The 24,501-nt window shown below is 36.6% G+C and overlaps 1 protein-coding gene across 3 annotated transcripts in view; it reads left to right on the top strand.

Moving 5' to 3' along the window:
- Positions 1-24,501, top strand: part of sardh (sarcosine dehydrogenase) — a 54,875-nt gene that overhangs the window by 28,545 nt on the left and 1,829 nt on the right. For all 3 annotated transcript variants that reach the window (XM_052567157.1, XM_052567159.1, XM_052567158.1), the window contains exons 11-20: positions 1,196-1,337; positions 5,258-5,341; positions 5,536-5,649; positions 6,075-6,213; positions 6,403-6,516; positions 6,680-6,827; positions 16,581-16,674; positions 19,217-19,379; positions 20,971-21,139; positions 22,434-22,569. In XM_052567157.1, the coding sequence (XP_052423117.1) occupies positions 1,196-1,337; positions 5,258-5,341; positions 5,536-5,649; positions 6,075-6,213; positions 6,403-6,516; positions 6,680-6,827; positions 16,581-16,674; positions 19,217-19,379; positions 20,971-21,139; positions 22,434-22,569 (1,303 nt within the window). The remainder of the gene's footprint in view (positions 1-1,195; positions 1,338-5,257; positions 5,342-5,535; positions 5,650-6,074; positions 6,214-6,402; positions 6,517-6,679; positions 6,828-16,580; positions 16,675-19,216; positions 19,380-20,970; positions 21,140-22,433; positions 22,570-24,501) is intronic.

Below are 24,501 nucleotides of genomic sequence, written 5' to 3'. Positions count from 1 at the left end.
TATCCCAAAAGCATTATTAGCTAATTGGGGTCATTAGTTCCATTGAACTCTGTTGGAAACGATGGAACTTGTGACCATAGTTGCTTTAGGGAAATGCACGCGGAACTATTCAATGAGTCATTCAATTGTTAGATGATTCAAACCAGTAACTTATTCATTTTTTAATTTTCTAAAAGATTGTGAAAGTGATAAGTTCACTGTTAAGTCTAGGGTTGCTCAAAATAAAGCCAAAATCACAATATGACTCAATGCGACTATTAAATCATAAGAGATGCACATTAATTAAATAAATGCACTGCCTGTTTTAAAGTGAAGCACTGCTTCATGTTTATTTACATGTGAGCAGCTCATGATCCATTGTTTTTAGTCTTTTTGTTTTAGTCTCAGTTCACAGTAAACGATGCCCGCACAAACTCAGTGCTAACCCAGCTTTTGTCAACAAGAGAGAAACTTTTCCATCCATTCGGTTGACTGCCAAAATAACAGCTGGATCAAAAATTACGAAATTCAGATAAATATTAGTTGTAATGTAATTGTATAGTCCTAATGCAAAATGATTATTATTATATTTTTCTAAAATACTCCTTTATTAAATTTTAAGTAGTAAATTATTATTAATCATTTAAATACGAATTATTAAACAATTAATAATAGTCATAATTATTATTAATTAAATATTAATTAAATTATTATTAAATCATCACAATTGTGCAGCAAACCTAGAGCTTATTTATTATTATTTATTATTATTTAATGATGTTAAATTGTGATTTTTATTTATTTTTTTTGTTAGAAAATGTTATCCAAAACAATTATTGCAGCCCTTAATAAGACTATACTGACATATTTTAAAATGGTGTTTTGTCCAAACTGGTGAAAGAATTCAGACATTTAGGAAGCATTAACCACACCAAACATCACGATGATCAAGCTTTCTAATAAATAACTAATAGAGTCTGAAGGAGTGTTAGAAACACCACACACAGGTTCTGTTCATACGCAGTGTTCAGTGGCCGCATAATCGCATCTGTGAAAGGAGCATCATGACCCTGAGCTCAGGACATGGTCAGCTACATTCAGGACACTCTGAACTCATATTCCAGCCTGCGCTAGCATTCACTCCTGTGCCTTCATGATGTTACGTATCTGTATGTGTGTCTCAGTTTCTTATTTGATCTCTCTTGTGCTGTCTCAGGCGGTTCCACCATTCCCTGACCAACAACAACCGATGGATCCGAGAGCGAAGTCACGAGTCGTATGCCAAAAACTATTCAGTAGTTTTCCCGTTTGATGAACCTCTGGCCAGCCGCAACATGAGGAAAGACCCCTTCCACCAGGTTCAGCCCTGCTCTTTCTTCTCTTTATCCCCTTTGAAACACCGACTCGAGACGTCTTTATTTTACTGTCCACAATAATTAAATATAATTTCCTATACATGCATGCACATTAAATGGGCCCATATGGGGAAAAAGCTGATTTTATCTAAAGGAGGAATATTTTTTTTCTCTGATTTTGTAGTGAAATATGTCCAGAACATATCAGGTAGATGGTATTTTTTGCTGTTAACACACTTTTAGTAGTGAGCTTAATTAGCTTTGTCAAGACAATAATGTAGCGGAGTACTAATGGGAAAAAAATGCATCTTCCTCATTTTCTCTTTCTCTCTGTCTTCCGGTCAGTTTGTAAATGCTCATATTGAGACTACAAACTTTCCACAAGCCTATCCCGAGAACAAATTGTGTTAATTACATCAAAGCGCCATTCCTTTAAGTGTAAATCATTATTTAAGTTGAGAAATCTCACGATTGGCAACTTGGCTTACACTTAGCTAGCCAAAAGTCTTATGTGTGAATCTATTAGCCAGTGTTTCGCTGCCAGCATCTGTGGGGCTCGAAGGACTTGTTGCTAAGCTACTGCTAAAAAGACGATGTTTAAGTGTTTCCAAAAATACCGCTTTGTTCTGGCTAGGCTCCAGGCGTGAAGCCGCACAAGAAGACTTCATCCTTGTGAATAATAGCCTGCTGAAATATAGATAGCTAGCAATAATAACAGTCTGTGTTCATTTAGACCACTGAGCCTCACTAAGATGACTATAAATTAGCCATTCCTTCTGAATATTTCATCTTATTCCAGCTTGGAAATCTTCCTGAGCTAATCCAGCTAAGTGCTAGCAAAGGGATGTGATACTGATATAACTTGGTTAAGAAGACGTCCGCCTTTCATCTAATCTCAAAAGTGAACTTTTCACTCTTTATCCATATTAATATGTGGAAACGTTGAGTTGTGCAACGTTGTTTGTTTGAGGAAAGATTACAGTTCTGTCAACATTCACTCACTCTTACAGACTTTCTTCTGCAGAACTCCAAACAAAGATATTTGAAAGAATGATCAGGCTGTTGTTTTCCATTTAATGTGGGTTTTTATAAGGACTGCAAAATATTGTGTGATTGCTAAACGTGAATTGAATTATAAATACACAAAAAAAAGTCACCTATTTCAACTTACAAAATTCAAGGTAGCAGCTAATGTTTTAAGTTAAACTTAAATTACATTAAACTGACTTGTTTGAATCTTGAGTTGAATCTCATATACAAAAAATATCTCTATCTATATAATATATAATTCAATTATATAAAAATATATTTAAAAGTTCTTGTAATATATGAAAAAAAATATTTAGTTTTATATATATTTATATTTTTTTTATTGATAACTTTTTTTAATTGATCAACTTATTTTGATGAGTTAATGTAAAAACATAAGTTGCTATGACTTACTGATCATATAATTTTTTACAATGTGTATATATTAGTATGTGTGCTAATATATGCATAGATATATGTGAAGTATTGAAATCACAAGCTACTCTTGTGTAAATTAATGTAGTGCCATGTTTCCCTTCGAAAAATTATGCAAACCACCAAAATAAAAGCTTGATATAACATTTGAAAATGACAAAAGATTTAGTGAATTTAGTATTGTAATTTTAAAGTGTGCTATAAAGCAAAGTTATTTATTATTAAATATTCCTGTTTTTTTATTCTACAGTGCAATAGTTGTGTTGCAATGTATTTATTATTTTGTTTAATATTTTTATTCAATAATAATGACAATAAAAATCTGATTATTTTATTGGCTATTAAATGGGTGAAAAACAGTGGGAATGCACCAATGAAAACCCAGGAACCTTTCTTTTCTTTCTTTTTTATGTTCAAAAGTTGTTGTTTTTTGTGAGAATTCTTTTCTGAGAATTCCTAAAAAAAATTAAAATAATTAAAATAGTAATATATATATATATATATATATATATATATATATATATATATATATATATATATATATATATATATATATATATATATATATATATATAACAGAAAAAAATAAATAAATATCAAAACATCACTTTTTATCCATTTGTTAGAGAAAGACCTTTTGTCATTTTTTGAGGTTGACCGTCTCCTTTTGTCTCCCACTGAAGATTTTGACCAACATGAGGGTGAATAAATGATAACAGATTTTCATTTTTGTGTGAACTATTCCTTAAACTCCCAATCTTATAGACACCACATGATATGTTTAGGAAAGCAGCTTGAGGATCTTTCTCAGGTTTGTTTTTACCTCCAGACTCTTCTTCTCAGTCTCTACCAGCACCTAAGAGTGTGTATTCTGACACACACTTCCATAAATTGCTCTGTTAAGTAACGGCATGGACAGCATGTACCCGAGTGGCTCATTGGCATGGCAACAGCAGCCAAATTAATTCCTGCAAATCATATTTTTAGCCTGAGCCTGTTAAAGAAACGTTAACCTTATCATTATCAAAAACAATAAATAACAGTGTTTGATGCTGAATAAGACGAGGAGCCGCTGTGCGTGACTCATGGAGAGCTCGTCAGCTCGTACTTTACTCCAGGAGAATAATGTATGGACTTCAAAAACCCTGGAGGAGGAGGGCAAATTGCCTAGCAACTGGTGTTTCTCTGGCCGGGGAGAGAGAAAGAGAGAACGTGGTGCTGTGTGGGGGGCCGGGACGGAGGGAGGAACAGTTCCTTCTTTTTTGTTTTAGAGCTCAAGAATAGCTGGAGAAATCGTGACGGGTTATTTCGAGCGGTGCTAAACAAAAGCGTGAGAGAAGGATAGCACATCCAAAACTCTTGTGTGGACAAGTTTGCACTGCGTTTCTGCTCAAACCCGGATTGATTTGGGCATCATATCACATTTACCTACATGATTAAAGACCCCAAGCCTCAGTATATTTGTGTGAAGACATCAATGACACCATAAATTGTGAAGAAAACAGTTCTTCACAATTTAGTTACTGAAAGTTACTGGGAAAGTTGGTGAGAATGGCACTGAGCTTCTTCAAAAAGTGTAAAAATTTCAGAGGAAGCTTTCAAAAATGCATTCAAAATATGATTTTGATGGTGGTTTGCATGGCATTTAATCTAAGTTGGCCAACTGATCTAGTTTCTGATATTTCAAGTTGTTTGTAGTTTTAATGTCAGTGGGTTTTTAGTCAAGTGAAAAACAACATGTATTTTTTTTAGGGAAAATAAGGTCATTTCTGCACATATTTGCCATTTAATGTGTTAAAAAATAAATAATGCCGATTTGTTAAGAATTGTTAATAAATGCTTAATAAAATAAATAATTTTGCCATTTAAATGATACTGCAGTATTGCATGAGTGTAATTTTATCCTCAAAAAAAAAAAAACTAAATTTAATGGATATAATATTAATCCATTTTAAGCAATGGTGCCATTAATATTTGCTTTTATAGTACTAAATAAAAATTGCTAAAATTAAAAAATATATATATTTTAAATACTGACTTTGTTTCAACATTAATTTTAAAATCAGTGTGAAAATATAATTGATTAATGCAATTAATACTTTTTAAGTCGATCAACAGCCCTAGTATTTTTATATTTTTTTATATTTTTCATTACAAGTTAAGTTTCAATTCAAACATTTTAGTGTTCATTCAAACAGTTAGTATTCATAAGAATACTTACAGGTTTGCAACGACATGAGGGTGAGTCATAAATGACATAATTTTCATTTTTGGCTGAACTAACCCTTTAACCAGCTAGATAACCAGCACAAGAATCAGCAGAAGTTGCAACAACAATGTAGAATACATCACAGATCAATGAAGATAAGACTTTCAGTGGTGATATAGCAATGAATGTAGTGCTACAGGGATTGAGGTTCATTTTTGGCCTGATATTTGATGGTTGTGTTGTTTAACAGGTGCTACAGGAACAGGGCTGTGTGTTTCAGGAGAGACACGGCTGGGAGAGACCCGGATGGTTCAACCGGGGTGGACCTGCTCCTGTGAGATCTCAACACACACACACACACACACACACACACTCGCACAAATGCACGATTCTATAGGGCAGAAATTTTTCTGTGTTCATTGTGACTCATACAACCCACTCAAACCAAACCACTGAAGTCTGTATCAGATGACGATTGATTGATTAATTGATTTGTCTGCTAAACAATTGCAATTGTCCTTTTCTCAGGTTCTGGATTATGATTACTACGGTGCCTATGATGTTCCCAAAAACACTGATTACAAATACAGTGAGATACTGGGCAAAGAGTATACGTTTGACTTCCCTCCACATCACGATGTGGTGAGCATGTGTGTTTGAGAGTGTTTCTAGCATCAATTGTTCATGAGAATTTATTGTCTGAATGACCGAACAGGTTTGTTTTCAGCATGTAATAGATTGTGTTTTTTTTTTTTTTTTGCTTTGCTTTTAAAATGTTTTAATTTTGTTTGTTTTTTAATCTACATTTTTTTTTTGTTGTTTTTTGTGTTTGTATTTTTTGTTGTTTTGCTTTAAAAATATTTACAAAATATATTATTATTTTTTAAATTTAATTCTAGATTCATTCTGACCTGTTAGAATGCTGTTGCTGTGTGTGATTTATTTTATTTTATGTTATTTTGTTTTCTGTTTTGTTTTCCATTTTTTCTTTTGTGTTGTGTTGGTTTTTTGCATTTGTTTTTCTTTTTGTATATAAAATGATTTTACACATTTTTGTTTAATGCCAGATTCGGGACGAGTGTCTGAGCTGCAGGAATGCTGTTGCTGTGTTTGATATGTCCTACTTTGGTAAATTTTACCTGACTGGTCCGGATGCAAAGAAGGCAGCTGATTGGCTGTTCACAGCTGATGTCAACAAAGCTCCAGGTGAGAAGCTCTGTCTCTCAGTTCAATCCTCCATCCAGCACAATGAGTCAGTGCATGTATTTTCACTTCCTTTTTTCTATTCTTCACATATATACAGTATTCATTGACATTCATTTCCTTGTCTGACCACATAGTTTCAGTGGTAAACCCGACTGAAGTGTAATCATCTTGACCGTTTGTGTGCTTCAGGGTCCACAGTCTACACCTGCATGTTAAACAAGAGGGGCGGGGTCGAGTCTGACCTCACTGTCAGTCGTCTGGAACCAAGCCCTGCCCACCTCCCACTGACACCCGAATCTAATGGTACACGACACACGTGATTTATTTTGTTCAGGGTCACAGATCTGATGTGTAAGGCATAGAAATAGGAAGTTAGAGGAAGTCCTGTGCGTCCCATCATCATGTGATGAGGATGTGTATAGTTTGTATTCACCTCACTCTTGATGTGTGTGTGTTTGTCCTCAAGGTGAGGCGTATTACCTGGCCATCGGAGGTGGTGTGGCGCAGCATAACTGGAGCCACATTCAGGCAGTGCTGCAGGACCAGGGTTTCCGCTGCACATTAATAGACCACACTGAGGACATGGGCATGATCAGCATACAGGGGCCCAAGAGGTTAGCACAAGTACACACAAGTACACACTTGTATAAATAAGCTCTATATAAACTTTTATATGCATACACACACACACACACACACAGGTGCATCTAAAAAAGAAAATGAATATCGTGAAGAGGTTACATTTTCTTTGTAACTTATTTCTAGTGAAACTTTCATATATGCTAGAGTCATTATATGTAAAGTAAAACATTTCAAAAGTTTTTTATGATTAGGGCTTACAGCTAATGAAAGTCAAGTATTTATAAATATTACAATATTTACATTTGAGTTTCATTAAAGAGCCACACAGATGGGAAATCAAAAATTACCTGTATTACAGTGTATGTTGTAGCTGTCCATCAGTGTAGACAATGTGCAAAGTATTTAAACCAAAAAGTACACGATTTATAAAGTTGTTGGCTTCTAAAGTAAGGAGTCGAGTCTGAATCGCTGAAACGAGTCGTTATAGATTTCAAATCTTTTGCCCATCTCTATGTACGTCACTAGGAGCACTTTGCATAATAATTTCCGCCTACCGTCTTGGGAGAAACGAAGCTCTGACCTGCCCCCCCCCCCCACACACACACACACACAGACGCTCTGGTTGGTGTGATAGCATCATGTCGAGGAGACAGTGTGTTTTTAATTGTAAAGGCAAGTTTGTTTTATTTTCACTGCCAAAGAATGAAGATCAGAAGAACCAATGGCTAAAATTCATTTTCACCACAATACCAGAGCAGTACAACAAATCCCTTTTGTTGTGTTCACAACATTTCACTGATGACTGCTTTTCTAATCTCGGTGAGTACAAGGCAGGATTTTCAAAGCGTTTGGCCATAAAAAAGGGTTCATTACCAACTTTATTTAGACCAACAAGCATCTCCGAATCACAACGCGAAGTATGATTATGAAGTTATGTGTCTGTTTTCTCCTGAGCGTCTTATCAGTATGTGTGCTGTCTGCAGCCTGTCTACGCTGATCTTCATTTACAAACACGTCATTAAAATGAAGTGTAACTCCGTGAATACTCAACGAAGAGACATGAGAGAGATATCTATAGAAAGCTTGACATGTCTACTTTAAAACTAAACAAGTGCTGCCGAAAACAGATATTCTGTGGTAAAGTAATCCATATGAAAACAACGCGATGTCTGTTTTTCATGTCTCCCTTCATTATATCTAATGTGACCACGCCCCTGCGCTGAACGCGCTATTCAGATTTAAACTGAAGCGCGCGGCTTGAATACACACACACAGAAGAAAAAGCAGCGAGACTCGGAGACTGTTCAAGTTTTTTATTTTACTGTTTGCTTCGCGGTAAGAGGAATAAGACATAATTCACCCCAAACAGATGCTAACGCATTGTTTACCGTGGGGGCGTGTGCGGAACAACCAATCAAACCTGACTATGTTAGTTGACCAATCAGAACACAGTATGCTACCGAAAGGTGGGGTTTAAGGAAACTGAATCTTTTGAACAGCTTTGCGCGAACCGTTTGGGGATCTCTGAGAATTGAGGTAATTTTTAAATGATATTTTGACAAAATGACAATGTTTTTTAACCTTGGATGGATTTAAACCTAATGTACAGGACTTATAAACAGTGATAGGAAGCTTAGAATTTTCATCTTACTGGCTCTTTAAATGACTATCCCTACAGTATAAATTCTGGGTATCACTTATTCTTTGAAAACACAATAATGGGAAAGACTGCTAACTTGGCACTGGCATTGACATCCTCCACAAAGGCAGTAAGTCACAGAAGGTCATTACTGAAAGGGAGGGGGATGGTCACAGAGTGCTGTATCAAAGCATATTAAATGCAAAGTTGACTGGAAGGAAGAAATTGGGTAGGGAAAGGTGCACAAGTAAGAGGGAGGACCGCAGACTTGAGAATAGTCAAAGCTGATTCAAACATTTGGGAGAGCTTAACAAGGAGTGCACTGAAACTGGAGTCAGTGCCTCAAGTGTCACATGTTCAGACGTCTTCAGGAAAAGGGCTACCAAGCCACATCTGAAGCAGAAACAACGTCAGAAGCATCTTACCTGTGCTAAAGAGAAAAAGAACTGGACTGTTGCTCAGTGCTCCAAAGTCCTCTTTTCACATAAAAGTAAATTTAGCATTTCATTTGGAAAACAAGGTCCGGATTCTGGAGGAAGACTGGAGAGGCACAGAATCCAAGCTGCTTGAAGTGCAGTGTGAAGTTTCTGAAGTCAGTAATGATTTGGGGTGCTGTGACGTCTGCTAGTGTTGGTCCATTGTGTTTTATCAAGTTCAAAGTCAGTGCAGTAGTCTACCAGGAGATTTTGGAGCACTTTGTTTATATCTGCAGACAAGCTTTATGGAGATGCTGATTTCCTTTTCCAGCACCTTTATCACCTGCCCACAGTGCCAAAACCACTTCCAAGCGGTTTGCTGACCATGGTATTACTGTACTCGATTGGCCAGATCAAAGAGAGAAATATTTTGAAATACTGGATTTTTGATATTCATGAGCTGTAAGCTCTAATCATCAAAATAAAAATAAAAAATACAAATAAAACCATTGAAATGTTTTATTTTACATGTAATGAATCTAGGATATATGAAAGTTTTACTTTTGAAAAAAAAAAACCCTGTCATCTTTAGGCCAAATTTTAATGGCTTAATGACCAAGAATTTAAAAGGTAGGGTTGAGATTTCAGGATTCCCCCATTCATTTAGATAGGACTGCCCAGAGGCATTGCAAATATGGCTGATGAGTGAACAGACTTTCCTTGAAAGGGACTTTGAGTACATAGTATATTTTCTGCCTCATTCTGATAAGAAGTTATTTCAAACACTTGACCAATGTTGAGAAGTAAAAACAAGTTATAATTCTCTCTTTTGTCGGACAACAGGTTTAGTAGTTTCAGGAGAGTTTGTTGTGTGTTGCTTTTTCAAATGTGCGTTATAAGCGGGGAAGTGTTCCCTCATCTCAGCACATAAACTCAGGGGCACACAAACAGATAAATAAAACCCACAGAAATTATTTAAACGAAAACGCTCATATTGGACAGTGGATGTTGTACCGAATGGTTCAATATTATTTTGAGGATTGTGATATCCCAAATAAATACATATAAATACATATTTAGACGATTGCTGTCGAGATGTCAAGAGACTTTCTACAAGCATAACATAAATGTTTTTAAACCAAATCACCTACCCTGTCTTTAACTGTAATGATAACTATATTAGTGTCATAACACATATTGATAATTCTGTATGTAATGATTCCGTTTATTAAAAGTGTGTGCTGCATTTGATATCTGTCACTCTAAATGCTCAAACAATTTAAAGTTGGTGGATTCTGATTGGCTGTCAGTGTTGTTCATCAGCTGTAAAAAACATCGACCGTATAAAACATGAACGTTGTGCGTGACGTCACCTGTAGTTTTTTGAAGAGCGTTTTTTAAGCTCAAAGTGGGCAGAGCGGGCCGTCATCATCTTGGCAGCACATCACTCCCAGATAATCGAAAATGGGCAAAGAGGCGGGATTGAGTTGCTGAAGCCACACCCACCTAGCTCAACAGTTGTGACTGCAGCGGCAATCCACCTGTCACTCAAGTAGCCACGCCCTTAATTATGCAGAACTTTAAGGCTTTATATAATTTAAACAGATGAGTTATTAACAAAAAAAATCACCCCCCTCACAGTTATCATGAAAGGCAAAGTTAGCTATATAGACCAAAACGTTTTGTACCAGGATGTAAACAAATTTTTTTCTGCTGTAATGGACTACATGGACATCAAAATATGACCTGTTATTATCAGATATTAACCCCCGCTGGTAGATGCTGTAGTCTGAGCAAAATATCCCTCTCTCTATTGACTATTATATTATAGTATATCTCTGTATTATATTAAAGTAACTCTTTGCCTGATGCTCTTAAAAGCATGAAATTGACTTTTTTTGTTTTTATCCCTGTCTGTTGACTTTTATCCAGAAAGTCTCTCAGAATGAGTGGATTTTGCACCTTTGTATCAAATAAAGGGCTTTCTGACTCCGACTTCGGAAAGAAAGGGAAATGAGATTTTTCATTATCTGAGCCCTTTAAAACACTTGTGCTTTGCTCATCACGACAGTGTGTCCTTGCTCTGTGTCCTTCAGTCCTTTTCCTCTTATGTCCAGATGAAAGTGAGATGAAAGAGTCAGCAGCTTTGTGAAATCTCCCTCTTCATGCTCATCTCTTGCTCTGTGCTCTTCATGGTTTAGGAGAGGGCCGTGGCTCCTGTCAGCTCTGTCCGTCACTCCGTCATTATGAGAACAGCAGGGTTTCTAATGAACACAGCTCCTCTGCTTCTCCGTCTCATCTCCTGGTCATCTTTCCAAATGTTCCAGTTAGAATCCCTCAAAATGTGATTTCAATCAATCACCTTTATTTATATAGTGCTTTAAACAAAATACATTGCGCCAAAGCACTGAACAACATTCATTTGGAAAACAGTGTCTCAATAATGCAAAATGATAGTTAAAGGCAGTTCATCATTGAATTCATTGATGTCATCTCTGTTCAGTTGAAATAGTGTCTGTTTTAATTTGCAATCAAGTCAACGATATCGCTGTAGATGAAGTGACCCCAACTAAGCAAGCCAGAGGCGACAGCGGCAAGGAACCGAAACTCCATCGGTGACAGAATGGAGAAAAAAACCTTGGGAGAAACCAGGCTCAGTTGGGGGGCCAGTTCTCCTCTGACCAGACGAAAACCAGTAGTTCAATTCCAGGCTGCAGCAAAGTCAGATTGTGCAGAAGAATCATCTGTTTCCTGTGGTCTTGTCCTGGTGCTCCTCTGAGACAAGGTCTTTACAGGGGATCTGTATCTGGGGCTCTAGTTGTCCTGGTCTCCGCTGTCTTTCAGGGCAGTAGAGGTCCTTTCTAGGTGCTGATCCACCATCTGGTCTGGATACGTACTGGATCCGGGTGACTGCAGTGACCCTCTGATCTGGACACAGACTGGATCTGGTGGCCACGGTGACCTCGGAACAAGAGAGAAACAGACAAATATTAGCGTAGATGCCATTCTTCTAATGATGTAGAAAGTACGGTGTTATGTGAAGTGTTCCGGTTCCAGTTTACCTAATTAATGCAGCCTAAAAATCCTTTAACGGATTTGGATATTAAAAGCATATTAGTATGTTATGTGTATGCCAGGTTAAAGAGATGGGTCTTTAATCTAGATTTAAACTGCAAGAGTGTGTCTGCCTCCCGAACAATGTTAGGTAGGTTATTCCAGAGTTTAGGCGCCAAATAGGAAAAGGATCTGCCGCCCGCAGTTGATTTTGATATTCTAGGTATTATCAAATTGCCTGAGTTTTGAGAACGTAGCGGACGTAACGGAGTATAATGTAAAAGGAGCTCATTCAAATACTGAGGTGCTAAACCATTCAGGGCTTTATAAGTAATAAGCAATATTTTAAAATCTATACGATGTTTGATAGGGAGCCAGTGCAGTGTGGACAGGACCGGGCTAATATGGTCATACTTCCTGGTTCTAGTAAGAACTCTTGCTGCTGCATTTTGGACTAGCTGTAGTTTGTTTACCAAGCGTGCAGAACAACCACCCAATAAAGCATTACAGTAGTCTAACCTTGAAGTCATAAATGCATGGATTAACATTTCTGCATTTGACATTGAGAGCATAGGCCGTAATTTAGATATATTTTTGAGATGGAAAAATGCAGTTTTACAAATGCTAGAAACGTGGCTTTCTAAGGAAAGATTGCGATCAAGTAGCACACCTAGGTTCCTAACTGATGACGAAGAATTGACAGAGCAACCATCAAGTCTTAGACAGTGTTCTAGGTTATTACAAGTAGAGTTTTTAGGCCCTATGATTAACACCTCTGTTTTTTCTGAATTTAGCAGTAAGAAATTACTCGTCATCCAATTTTTTATATCGACTATGCATTCCATTAGTTTTTCAAATTGGTGTGTTTCACCGGGCTGCGAGGAAATATAGAGCTGCGTATCATCAGCATAACAGTGAAAGCTAACACCATGTTTCCTGATGATATCTCCCAAGGGTAACATATAAAGCGTGAAGAGTAGCGGCCCTAGAACTGAGCCTTGAGGTACTCCATACTGCACTTGTGATTGATATGATACATCTTCATTCACTGCTACGAACTGATGGCGGTCATATAAGTACGATTTAAACCATGCTAATGCACTTCCACTGATGCCAACAAAGTGTTCAAGTCTATGCAAAAGAATGTTGTGGTCAATTGTGTCAAATGCAGCACTAAGATCCAATAAAACTAATAGAGAGATACACCCACGATCAGATGATAAGAGCAGATCATTTGTAACTCTAAGGAGAGCAGTTTCAGTACTATGATACGGTCTAAATCCTGACTGGAAATCCTCACATATACCATTTTTCTCCAAGAAGGAATATAATTGTGAGGATACCACCTTTTCTAGTATCTTGGACAGAAAAGGGAGATTCGAGATTGGTCTATAATTAACTAGTTCTCTGGGGTCAAGTTGTGGCTTTTTTATGAGAGGCTTAATAACAGCCAGTTTGAAGGTTTTGGGGACATGTCCTAATAACAATGAGGAATTAATAATAGTCAGAAGAGGACCTATGACTTCTGGAAGCACCTCTTTTCCTGAAGTACGACAAATTCCAGGTTTAATATTTCTGAAACAACAAAGGATGTTGATTCATGAGCTTGTTCTCCTAGCATAAATCAGGCGGCTTTGTGATGTCTAGATGTTATTTAGGGGTGACAGACAGTATAGCCCCGCCAGCTCATAGGATGCAGTGTATTCAGGTAAAGATGTTATGAGCCACATTGTGTCTGAAGGACTGCATATTGAAATGATCCCGGTGTCATAAGGGAGTGAGATTTATGCAGCGTTAGCAGAGCGAGCGACAGTGTGCTTATGTGGACTCCTGGAGTGTGAATATATGCTTTGCCTTCGTCTAGAGACATGCTTCTACAGAATCAGGATGTTTTATCAGTCAAAGCAGCCAGATTTTGTTGTTTCCTACAAAGAAAATTTTAATGAACAGTTCACACAGAAATTAAAATTCATGTAATGATGTATTCACCCTCATGTCTGTCTTTCTACTCTGGAACACAAAAGGAGTTATTTATAGCAGTATATCCAAGCTGTTGCATTTTACAAATAATGAGGTCAAAATTGATAGCCTGAATGCACTGTAAGTCGCTTTGGATAAAAGCGTCTGCTAAATGCATAAATTTAATTTTAAATTACATTTTAAATTTTAGTCTGTTCCTCATGCAAAACTTCTGAAGGTCTTCAGAACAGATAGAATATAGCGCACAAGCCACATGGATTACTTTTATTTTTGTCTCTTATGTTATAGATTTTGGTCCCCATCGACTTTCATTGAATGGAAGAGAGCAGCTTGAACATTCTACTAAATGTCTCTTTTTGTGTTCTATGAAAGTAAGACGGTCGCAGGTTTGGAACGTCACTGAGCATTGTAAATGATGACAGATTTAATTGAGGCTTGCTATGAAATTGCTATTAGCTTGTTTGTTTTGTGCATCAGTTACTTTTAAAACTAATGCATTACAATATTGTGTTACTCCATAAAAAAGTAACTAATTGCTTTATTTAGTTTTTATGAAAAGACCCAAAAGTTTAACAGGAAACCGAAAAACCCAAAAGGTATACTTATGCGACCATAAAGGTGCTTTAACACCAAGAGTGAGATTAATAAGCGTCAGGCTGAAGAAAAAACCTCTGTCTCTGCCTCTGTCTCTTGCTCCAAATGTCTCTCAATACGGAGACCGGAAAGGTGTCGGTGAATGAATAGGAAAACAGAGTCACTTTCATTACTTATAAGTAACTCAGATATTTTCTTGTTCATTTGTGTGATGATGTGTTACTTTACTAATTATTTGAAAAAAATTATAATAATCTAATGACGTAGCTCCTGTTACTTGTAGTGTGTGTGTGTGTGTGTATAGGAATACATTTAAAACTGATTTTTTGTAGTTCAATATCAATTTCTTCATTTTAATGTAACCTCACACAGAAATTTTTTTTCAGGAGACATTAGTAAATGTTATGCACGTTATGATTTTCAGAGCGTTTTGGTTCAGCGCCTCGCTCTGTTTCTCATCATTTGTGCTCTGTGGTGAAAAGTGATTTCATTAAGACTTTATCTGATCCTTGCTTAACTGACACTGCTAAAGGAGAGGCAGAGCGCCTAATTAGATCCACACACACACACACTGTATAATTAGAGTGGTTGTTGGCCTCTTGAGCTTCAGTGAACAGAGTGATGTTTGAGTGGGTGGAGGGGAGGAGTCTTCTCTTAAGCACACCAAAGCTCTCCACACACACACACACAATCACACACACACACACACACACTGTCACAAATGATGTGCTCTTTCAAAAACATGGCATTCCTCCTCATCATTTCAATCCTCATACGTCCCATCACTCTCCTCCATCACCTTTGTAAACTGTTTCTTCCTCTCTTCTCTCTGCCCACACAGATGTGGCGTTCCTCTGTTAGATACATGTAGCATGAAACCCAACACACTCTTGTTCTTGAGGCCTCCTTCTGCTTTTGTTAACACACATGCTAATGCAAAACAGGCCAAGCTGTTCCCGTCCCCCCACATGATGCAGCTAGAACAAGTCCATCACACCCACACACACACAGTCGCAGGGAAAGCGTGGGTCAGACAAGGGCTGCAGGTCTAAAATAGAAAGAACTTCTGGAGAGGAGCAGTGGTGGAGAGAGAGAGTGATGGATGACCTGATAAAATAGAAAGCGTTTAATGGTGACACAAATCCATTCTCCTGCATTCCATAAAGAATATATAATAATAACCAAGGCTCTTATATTAATTTGTTGCTTAAAGTGTGATTTTTCTCTAGGTTTGATATTTTTGTATAATGCAGTGACATTTAATACATTTTAAGTGTGGCTCAAGTGTCCTACTATGTGTGTGTTTGTGTGTGTGTGTGTGTGTGTGCGCGCGTGTGTGATGTATATATGTATGTGTGTGTAAAAAAAAAGACTTCTTACATTTTTGTTTATATAATATATTTGTGTACTGTGTATATTTATTATTTATATATATATATATATATATATATATATATATATATATACAAATACACACACATGCATGTCTATATATATATAATAGATTTTTTTATTTATTTTTTATATATTTATTTATATAGTAATGCATTTTAAGTGTGAATTAAGTGTCTAAATACTTTTCAAACCACTGAATTATTTTGATTTTACTAATTATTGTATTTATCTTATTATTATTTATTCTAGAATGAAATGTTACCTTAAAATACTATTTTAAATTCATTTTAAGTTTTATGATTTTAAACCTCTTTTGTGAAATGCTTTGCTTGAAAAATGGGTGTTTCTTTGATGCAAATGCCTCTTGATTTGATGTATTTTGTAAGTATTAACACACTTTAAGTGCGGATTAAATGCCCCTAGACTTTTGGGGCCATTGTATTTATTCCAATTTCAATAATTATTTATTATTTTATTTTATTTATAACATGTATACCATTAAAATATATGAATACAATAAAATAAAATAAAATATATATAAATTTAAATGATTAAATTGGGAAAGCAAGACATTTACTAACTTTTAAAACTCATAAAGCTGACGCTGATTTATGAGGTATTGATTCAGTTGGTATGGTTCTATGCTGACTGTACAGGGCTAGTTTCCAGTGAACTGAGGGTAAAGTGTGTGATTTGTGTGTTGACAGCCGTGAGCTGCTGCAGGAAGTGCTGGACTCTGACCTCAGCAATGATGCGTTTCCCTTCTCCACACACAAGATAGTGAACGCCGCTGGACACAAGGTAATGTTCTCCGTTTCTCCCTGACCTCCATCTTTGTGCAGTTCCTGCTCTGTCAGACTCTCTCAGACTCATGTGCTTATGCTCTAATTAGTGCCACTCGCTTCAGCAAAAGCATCACTATTATTATACATCAAGTTTTGTTATTTTTCCAGCCAAAAATTCAGCTCATAACTCACCCCACACCATGTGTCATAGACATGAAAGAGAGTTCAAATCATGCCTCTTACTGAGATGTGTGCTGATTTATGCATATGTATTTATGCATATGCACAGTGATACAGTTTCTGCATGTACTGTATGTGTATGTGTTTGTGTTTGTTTGTGTGTGCATCAGACAGATGGTCTGCTTCCACTCTTGTGACTAACATAGACACACAGCTCTATTGGTTGATGGCATCCTCTCTTATCCCTGCTCACTCCGTCACTTTCTTTCTCTTTTACACCTTGGAAGGTGGTCATTTAAAACTGTATTTCAAGAAAAGCAAAGAAAAAAAAAGTTTGTAGTTTATGCAGTTAATAGTTAAGCAGTTAATTAGTTATGCAGTTAACTAGTTAATAATTGTTATCTATGCATACATAACACATTACATTGCAGTAGATTTATTTTCTTGTAGATGCTTCATAACCAAAGACTTAGACCTGACTAGCCAGCTGGTCAATTTAAACAACAGTGAAAACTTAATCAAATAGACTTTGAGCTTGTGGTCAGTCAATGCATGGATATGAAAAAAAAAAAAAGATGTTCAAAAACACCACTTAAACAGCATATAGTAAATTATTTTTCAGTAATTTCATAATTTCATATATTTAATTGGTTATTTTCAATAATTTTAATGATTATTTCTTAATAAAGTATCATTAAAAAGTGCAGTACTTTTCAAACGTTTAAGGAAATATGAATTTAAGTCTCCTTTGCTCACCAAGGCTGCATTTATTCAATCAAAAATACAGTAGAAATAGGTATACTGTGAACTATTATTAACATTTTAAAATAACTGTTTTCTGTTGGAATATATGTTACAATTTAATTTCATCCTGTGATCAAAGCTGTATTTTCAGCATCATACAGCATACTGCAGTCTTCAGTGTCACATGATCTCTCAGAAATCATTCTGATATATTGATTTGCTGCTCAAGAAACATTTCTGATTATTATTATTATTATCAGTGTTGAAAACAGTTGTGCAGTTTCTGTTGAAACTGTTAGAATTTTGATTAATAGAATGTTCAAAAGAACATCTATTTAAAATAGAAATCATTTGTAACATTGAACTGGTCTGTATAGACACTTTTGATCAATCCAGTGCATCCTTGCAGAATAAAACTTTTAACTAAAAACAAAAAGATTCTGCTTAAATGAATTTTTGGTGACATTAAGAAGTGGGTAAATCTGAAATCAGGTATATGCACAGACATTGTCCTGCTTCTGTTTGTTTTCATTTTAACTTGAGGATCTTTCAAACTTTTTCTACCCTTAAAATTGCAAACAACAAATCCAGTGGTTCTTTGATGAAAGAGCTGCTGGGAACGCTGCACCTTCACCCCGGCCAGGTGATGAAGACCTGTGCTCTCTGACTCCCACATACTGCATAAAGCCAGCCAATCAGATTTTGGTTGAATATGCTTCAAGCGGCCTGTGAACGGTCTGCAGATGGGTTATCTGAGGCTAAGACTAGTGGATTGTGGGTAACAGGATCTCAAGCTGTTGAAACAGTGTCTTGAATTAGACTTCTACTGATGGTTGGAAAGGCTTACTGTATCTCCCTGCAGGTTACAGTGGAGAGCGCAGTGCTAGTTGCTGGCTGATAATCGTTTCCTTCACATGATCTCAGCCCTGCCAGATTGATTTCAGCCCCTCGGGCCACATTCAGCAATCCACACACTCGGCTGCGTCTGTTCTGGAGCGCGGCCAGCCTATTATCTAAGTGACTGTGCTGTTTAGGGCTGTTGATTCTTCTTTGGCCCGCTGCTGTATCTTGATCCCCGGTTGGGTGTTAATGTGTGTTCGGTAAGAGCGAGAGGCAGGTTCTTCAGCTCAGTTTAATGAACAGTTGAGCTGAAGAACGTCTTCTGAAACTGCTCACCTCATTTGTCACGATGTACTCGAACTCTCTATGGAAAATACTCTGTTCATCATGTAACTCTTGTACCGTAATTACGAAATCTTCCACCAAAATTGGCTCAAATCACATTCAGCAAATGCTAGGAAAAAGTTATCAAAAGATTTCCGATAGACCAAACCGTTCTCAGAAAGCATGCTCAAACATGGACATGAGGCTATATCTTCGCTTTAGAGGATTCTGACCAACCTTTTACGAAGCATGAATTGAGGCCATGTGAGTAGTTTCGGCACAGTGCCATCTACTGGTCAAAAAGATAGAAAAATGACACCCAATTTTCAATCAAATCAAGTATTATAGAGAGCCATGTAATGAAACAAACTACAGTACACTTGTGTACAGACACAAACAAATGGATGCAGTTTTGGGTCTTTATAAAATTGTATTTTTCTTTGATTAATGTATGTTGTGTGTGTTTATAGGTGAGGGCCATGCGTCTGTCGTTCGTGGGGGAGATGGGCTGGGAGCTTCACGTCCCTAAAGAGTCCTGTTTGCCCGTCTACCACACCGTCATGGCTGCAGGGGCCAAGTTTGGCATCTGCAATGCTGGCTATAGAGCCATTGACTCCTTGAGCATTGAGAAAGGTATGGGTTAATGTTACTAAGGAAGCAACCAACCTAACCGCTCTTTCAACCACACAAACACTCTGCAATGCCTTCGCAATAACCCAAGATTGTGTCCGACAGTTTGCACAGGATCACTTACATTTTCTTCTGAAAGCATAAAAATGTAGCTCAGTGGTAAAAGATGACATTTCCACGGCTCCTCATGCATTATGAGTGTCGGGGATCTGTTTCTTGAGGTGCTGTAGTAAAAGCATGCTTTTAGTGTGTCGGGATCAGTTGATTTACTGTGGGATTGTGTTGATGAACAGTGTTTGGGCCACTGGAGTTTCACTCAACAGATCTTGATTGTGCTGAGATGCATTTTCTATTCACACCGCAAGCATAACACATTATTGTATCGCTCTCCAATAGTTACACACATATAAATCATTCTTAATGCTGCTTTCAGCCTTAAACTGCAGTTTTCCTGCAGCAGCACTGGTCGAGCATACAGTCAGTGCACACAGGTGGAGATAATCGTTCAGATGTACTGTAGGTTGGTAGGTGTCCCTAATGCACTGAGCTCTGGAAGCTAAAGAAGTAGACAGTAGGGCACAATAAAAACTCATTACTGCAGCTGAACACTTCAGCACTTCCACTGCACTCTTGAGACTCAGCTCATCTTCACTGTTTGTTCACTATGTAGGTCATATCTGCTAGACTGTGAAATACTCCACCTGAGTGCAAGATCCATCTCTGTTTATGTGAATGCATCAGCATGCTTGTGATTTCATGTGTAGTGTTTGGTTCAGTGACGTGATGCTCTTTGGATCTATTAATTATTTAAAAGTATTTAAAAATGCAATTTATATAGAATGCACTTTTCATAATTTTTTTTAAAGTAAAATTAATTGTAATACTTTTTGAGGGGTTAAGTTTAAAATGTTAAGATTATATGAGATTGTAACAAAGAAAAAAATCATATTAAAAGCTTAAACTCTTGAATTATTATTGTTAGAATAGATTTTTATTTGTCTAAAAAAATTACTATTCCCTTTTAAATAAAACTTCTATGGTAAACACAATATTACGTATTGTGTAATATTATTACTATTTAAAATAATTATTTTCTATTGTAGTAAATTGTTTAATGTATTTTATTCATGAGATGCATGAATAAAACCTTCCGAACCTTCAGAATTCTTTTTTCAGTATTTTTATTTTTATTTTTTATGATGAATGGAAAGCCCAAAAAGAACAGATTTTTTTTTACCTCTTTTGTAACTTTTGACTTATATAATGCATCCTTGCTAAATAATTTAGCAAATTTATTAATTTCTTTAGAAAAAAATCTCACTCTCGTCATTCTGTTCAAATAATTTTTTTAAATTATTAAATCAAAGCTTTCATTGACAATTGTAATTTAAAACAAAATGGTAAATGTTGTATTAAACTAAATGAAACCAACATGAATACAAACATTCAGTTTTCTAAGAACTTTCTCTCTCACTCTCACTCTCTCTCTCTCACTCTCTCACTCTCACTCTCTCTCTCTCTCTCTCTCTCTCTCTCTCTCTCTCTCTCTCACTCACTCACTCACTCACACTCTCTCTCTCTCTCTCTCTCTCAGGTTACAGACACTGGCACGCAGATCTGCGTCCTGATGACACTCCTCTGGAGGCGGGACTTGCGTTCACCTGTAAGATGAAGACCTCTGTTCCCTTCCTGGGGCGGCAGGCGCTGGAGGCCCAGAAGGCCGAGGGTCTGCGCAGACGGATCGTCTGCTTCACAGTTGATGAGTGAGTCACAGCGCAACAAAGAAGAGATTTCAACAACTTACTGTTAACACTGTTATGAATGTACATAGCAGGAATATTGAAGTGGTAGATTAACGGGAGAATTTGACTTAATTTTTAATCCAAAAATCTATCGCGCTCTTTGATTAAAAAAAAATAAAAAAAACACGACATGAGTGAAAAGTAAGAAGTTTGGCAGATTTACTGCTGAATGTTATCTTAGGGGTTAAAGTGATAGTTCACCCAAAACTTTAAATCTGCTGAAAATATATTCACCTTCAGGTCATCCAAGATCTGGATTAGTTTGTTTCTTAATCAGATTTGGAGATATGTATCATTGCATCACTTGTTCACCAGTGGATGCTCTGCAGTGAATGGGTGCCGTCAGGATGAGAGTCCAAACAGCTGATAAAAACATCATAATAATCCACAAGTAATTCACACCACTCCAGTGCATCAGTTAACGTCTTGTGAAGCAAACAACTTGTGTCCGTTATCTATAACATTGTTTTCTGCAGTGGAAAAGTCATCTCATCTGAATCTGGTGAAAAATAGGTATGCATCTCCCTTCTGGGGGAAAAGCTTTTTTTTACCAAAGGTAGCGTTATTATGGATTGTGAACTCGTATTCTAGCCAAAAGCAATTAAGTTAAAAACACCTTGATGGATTTGTTTCTTACAAACACGGAGCTCTTTCTTGAAAAGGTGTTAATTGATGGACTGTAGTGGTGTGGATGATTGTGAAGAAACTAATTCATCTACATCCTGCATGGCCTGAGCGGAGGTTTATTCTCCGAAAATATTTTCTTTTTTGGAGTGAACTATTCCTTTAAAATTCAAAGCCCACCAGCAGACTAATATGATGGTCATCGCTGGTTTCATAGCTTCAGGTCTTTGCCAAGATTTTTGACATTTATATACAAACCGTCTGACTTAAAAGTGAATAATCGCTGTAATTCTGAACTAATGTTATCATACAGCGCCGTACATTTGCCTGATGAGAATTTTCAAGGAGACTTGAACCAACACTTTTCACTTTTCATGTCCACTCAGAGCTCCGTTCTGTCCTGCCATGAGCTTTAGGTACAGCAGTCCAATGCCCAAACAACTTCTTCCCCAAACACAGATCACTGAAGTCGAACACATTTGGATTCAGTCATCTTAAAATGTTTCTGAGGTTTTTTCAGACACATCCAGATCTGTATGTGGCCTGAAGCACCTGTCATGGATGGACCAGTGTTCAGGTTATTTAGAGTCTCGTTTGATCAGCGCTGATGAGTTGTTTGTTCTTCCTCTAGGAAAGTGCCAATGTTTGGCCTGGAAGCTATTTTCCGCAACGGCGTTCCTGTGGGCCACCTGCGGCGCTCCGAATTTGGATTTGCCATTGACAAGACCATTGGCTATGGTTATATTCGCAACCCAGACGGTGGAGTGGTGAGTACCTTACAACAGCTGTCTGCCTTAAACTAGTCGACTGTTTATCTAGACAGCATTTAAAGCTGAACGGTGCACCTAAAGCTTATAGCTGCTCTGCCAAAACATGCATTTCATACAGACTTATGCATTACCAAATCAGACTTGATCGGCCTTAAAACAGCTTCCTTTGTAGGCAGTAGAAAGTAAGGCAGATATTCAGTCTTGTGTTTCACTCACACAGTCAGATCAGACATCAGAATATGAGAATGGGTCACTTCTTATCATCAGCATGATATTTTCAGTATAGTTGCACTTCTGCAAGCACTTTTTACAGATAAGTATAAAGAAGTGTCTTTGTTGCATATGCACTCGTTTCCACCTCTGCTGTTATGATTGAGTCACTCGAGCTGTTCCTCATATAGAGCGATGATTAGATGAAGGACACTGTGTCGTCTCTGCTGAGAACATTACTTTCTGTCCTGAAATGAAAGGGGGGGTTGAGTGGGGCTAAACCTTATATCATCATATGATCGGTGGGAATAACACATCGCTAGTTTTTGGAGGAATTTCAATGAAATGTACTGAGCAACCTATAACATAAATAACCATGAAACATAAAGTATTAAATAATAGTAATTTATGTCACGTAGGTTTGTCAAGTTCTCTCGTCTATGTATAAAATGTTATATGTATTTTTTTTGTGGAAAATCAATGGGAAAAAAATATTTACAGGTACTGCATACTTTCTGAATATTTGATAATGATACTTATTATTTAAAAAAATATAATTTATTTGAATAATTTTTATTATTTGTGGAACTACATAAATAAAAATGTATTAATTAAAATAAAATAAAAAATAAACTATTAAATGGTTACACTTTATTTAAGGTGTCCTTGTTACAGTGGTAATATACATTTAAGTACTGAGGGATATTAAATTAACTACATGCACTTACTACTATATGGTTAGGCTTAGGATGGATGGATGGATGGATAGATAGATAGATTGATAGATAATTATGTTAAATGTAATTTCATAATAAACTAATAACACTGTATGAAAATAAGTGTCTAACAATGAAGGTAAATCTCTCTCATGCCGTTATTATTATGGTTTTGTTGTGTTTTTTCTTCTTAATTTTTGGCTACGTCACACCATAGGACAAATTTATGGTATAGTTCATGAAAAATGTAAAAACAAATAATATTTTAAAATTTATAATAATAATAATGAAAGAACTGACAAAGTTAGTGATCCTTTATATTTTCTCAAAGATCAGACTTCATACTAAAATATATACATTTCTTCTTCAAAAATGTTATTTTACAAAATTACATATATATATATATATATATATATATATATATATATATATATATATATATATATATATATATATATATATATATATATATATAAAGCATGTGTAAATGTTATGTACATGTGTGTGTGTGGTTATATATATATAGTTAGTTATTTGGTTTCATTTAGTTATTTGGTTTAATATTTATAATATACTTTAATTATTCTATATTAAAAGGGTTAAGAGGTTTTCATGTAAAATAGTGCTTTTGTGTGTTGGTTTGGAGGGAAGAGAAGCTGTGTGTGTGTGTGTGTGTGTTATTACACACTGTGGTGGCTCTGAAGTCACTGTACTGTGAGTATGACATGATACAGGGGGATGTGTTCTTAATGTTAACTGACAGAGAGCTCGATGAGGAGGGACAGATGGGGAGGTAGAGCGGAGACGTCTCCACTCCACGACGTGGACAGCAGTGCTGTTGAACAGGGCTGAGCGCTGATCTGATCAGACCTTTACTCTCTCTGCTCACTGCATTACACACCACTGACACATCACTGGACATGAAGGCAGAGAACTGCTGTTCACGGCCCACAGACCTCCAGACCGCATGCACAAGACTTTCCATAGTTTCCAAACCCATGTC

This window comes from Carassius gibelio, chromosome B10 (assembly GCF_023724105.1).
Source record: "Carassius gibelio isolate Cgi1373 ecotype wild population from Czech Republic chromosome B10, carGib1.2-hapl.c, whole genome shotgun sequence".
Classification (NCBI taxonomy): Eukaryota; Metazoa; Chordata; class Actinopteri; order Cypriniformes; family Cyprinidae; genus Carassius; species Carassius gibelio.
The sequence above is the reverse complement of the archived record's forward strand: the minus strand, read 5'-3'. Positions and strand labels throughout refer to the sequence as shown.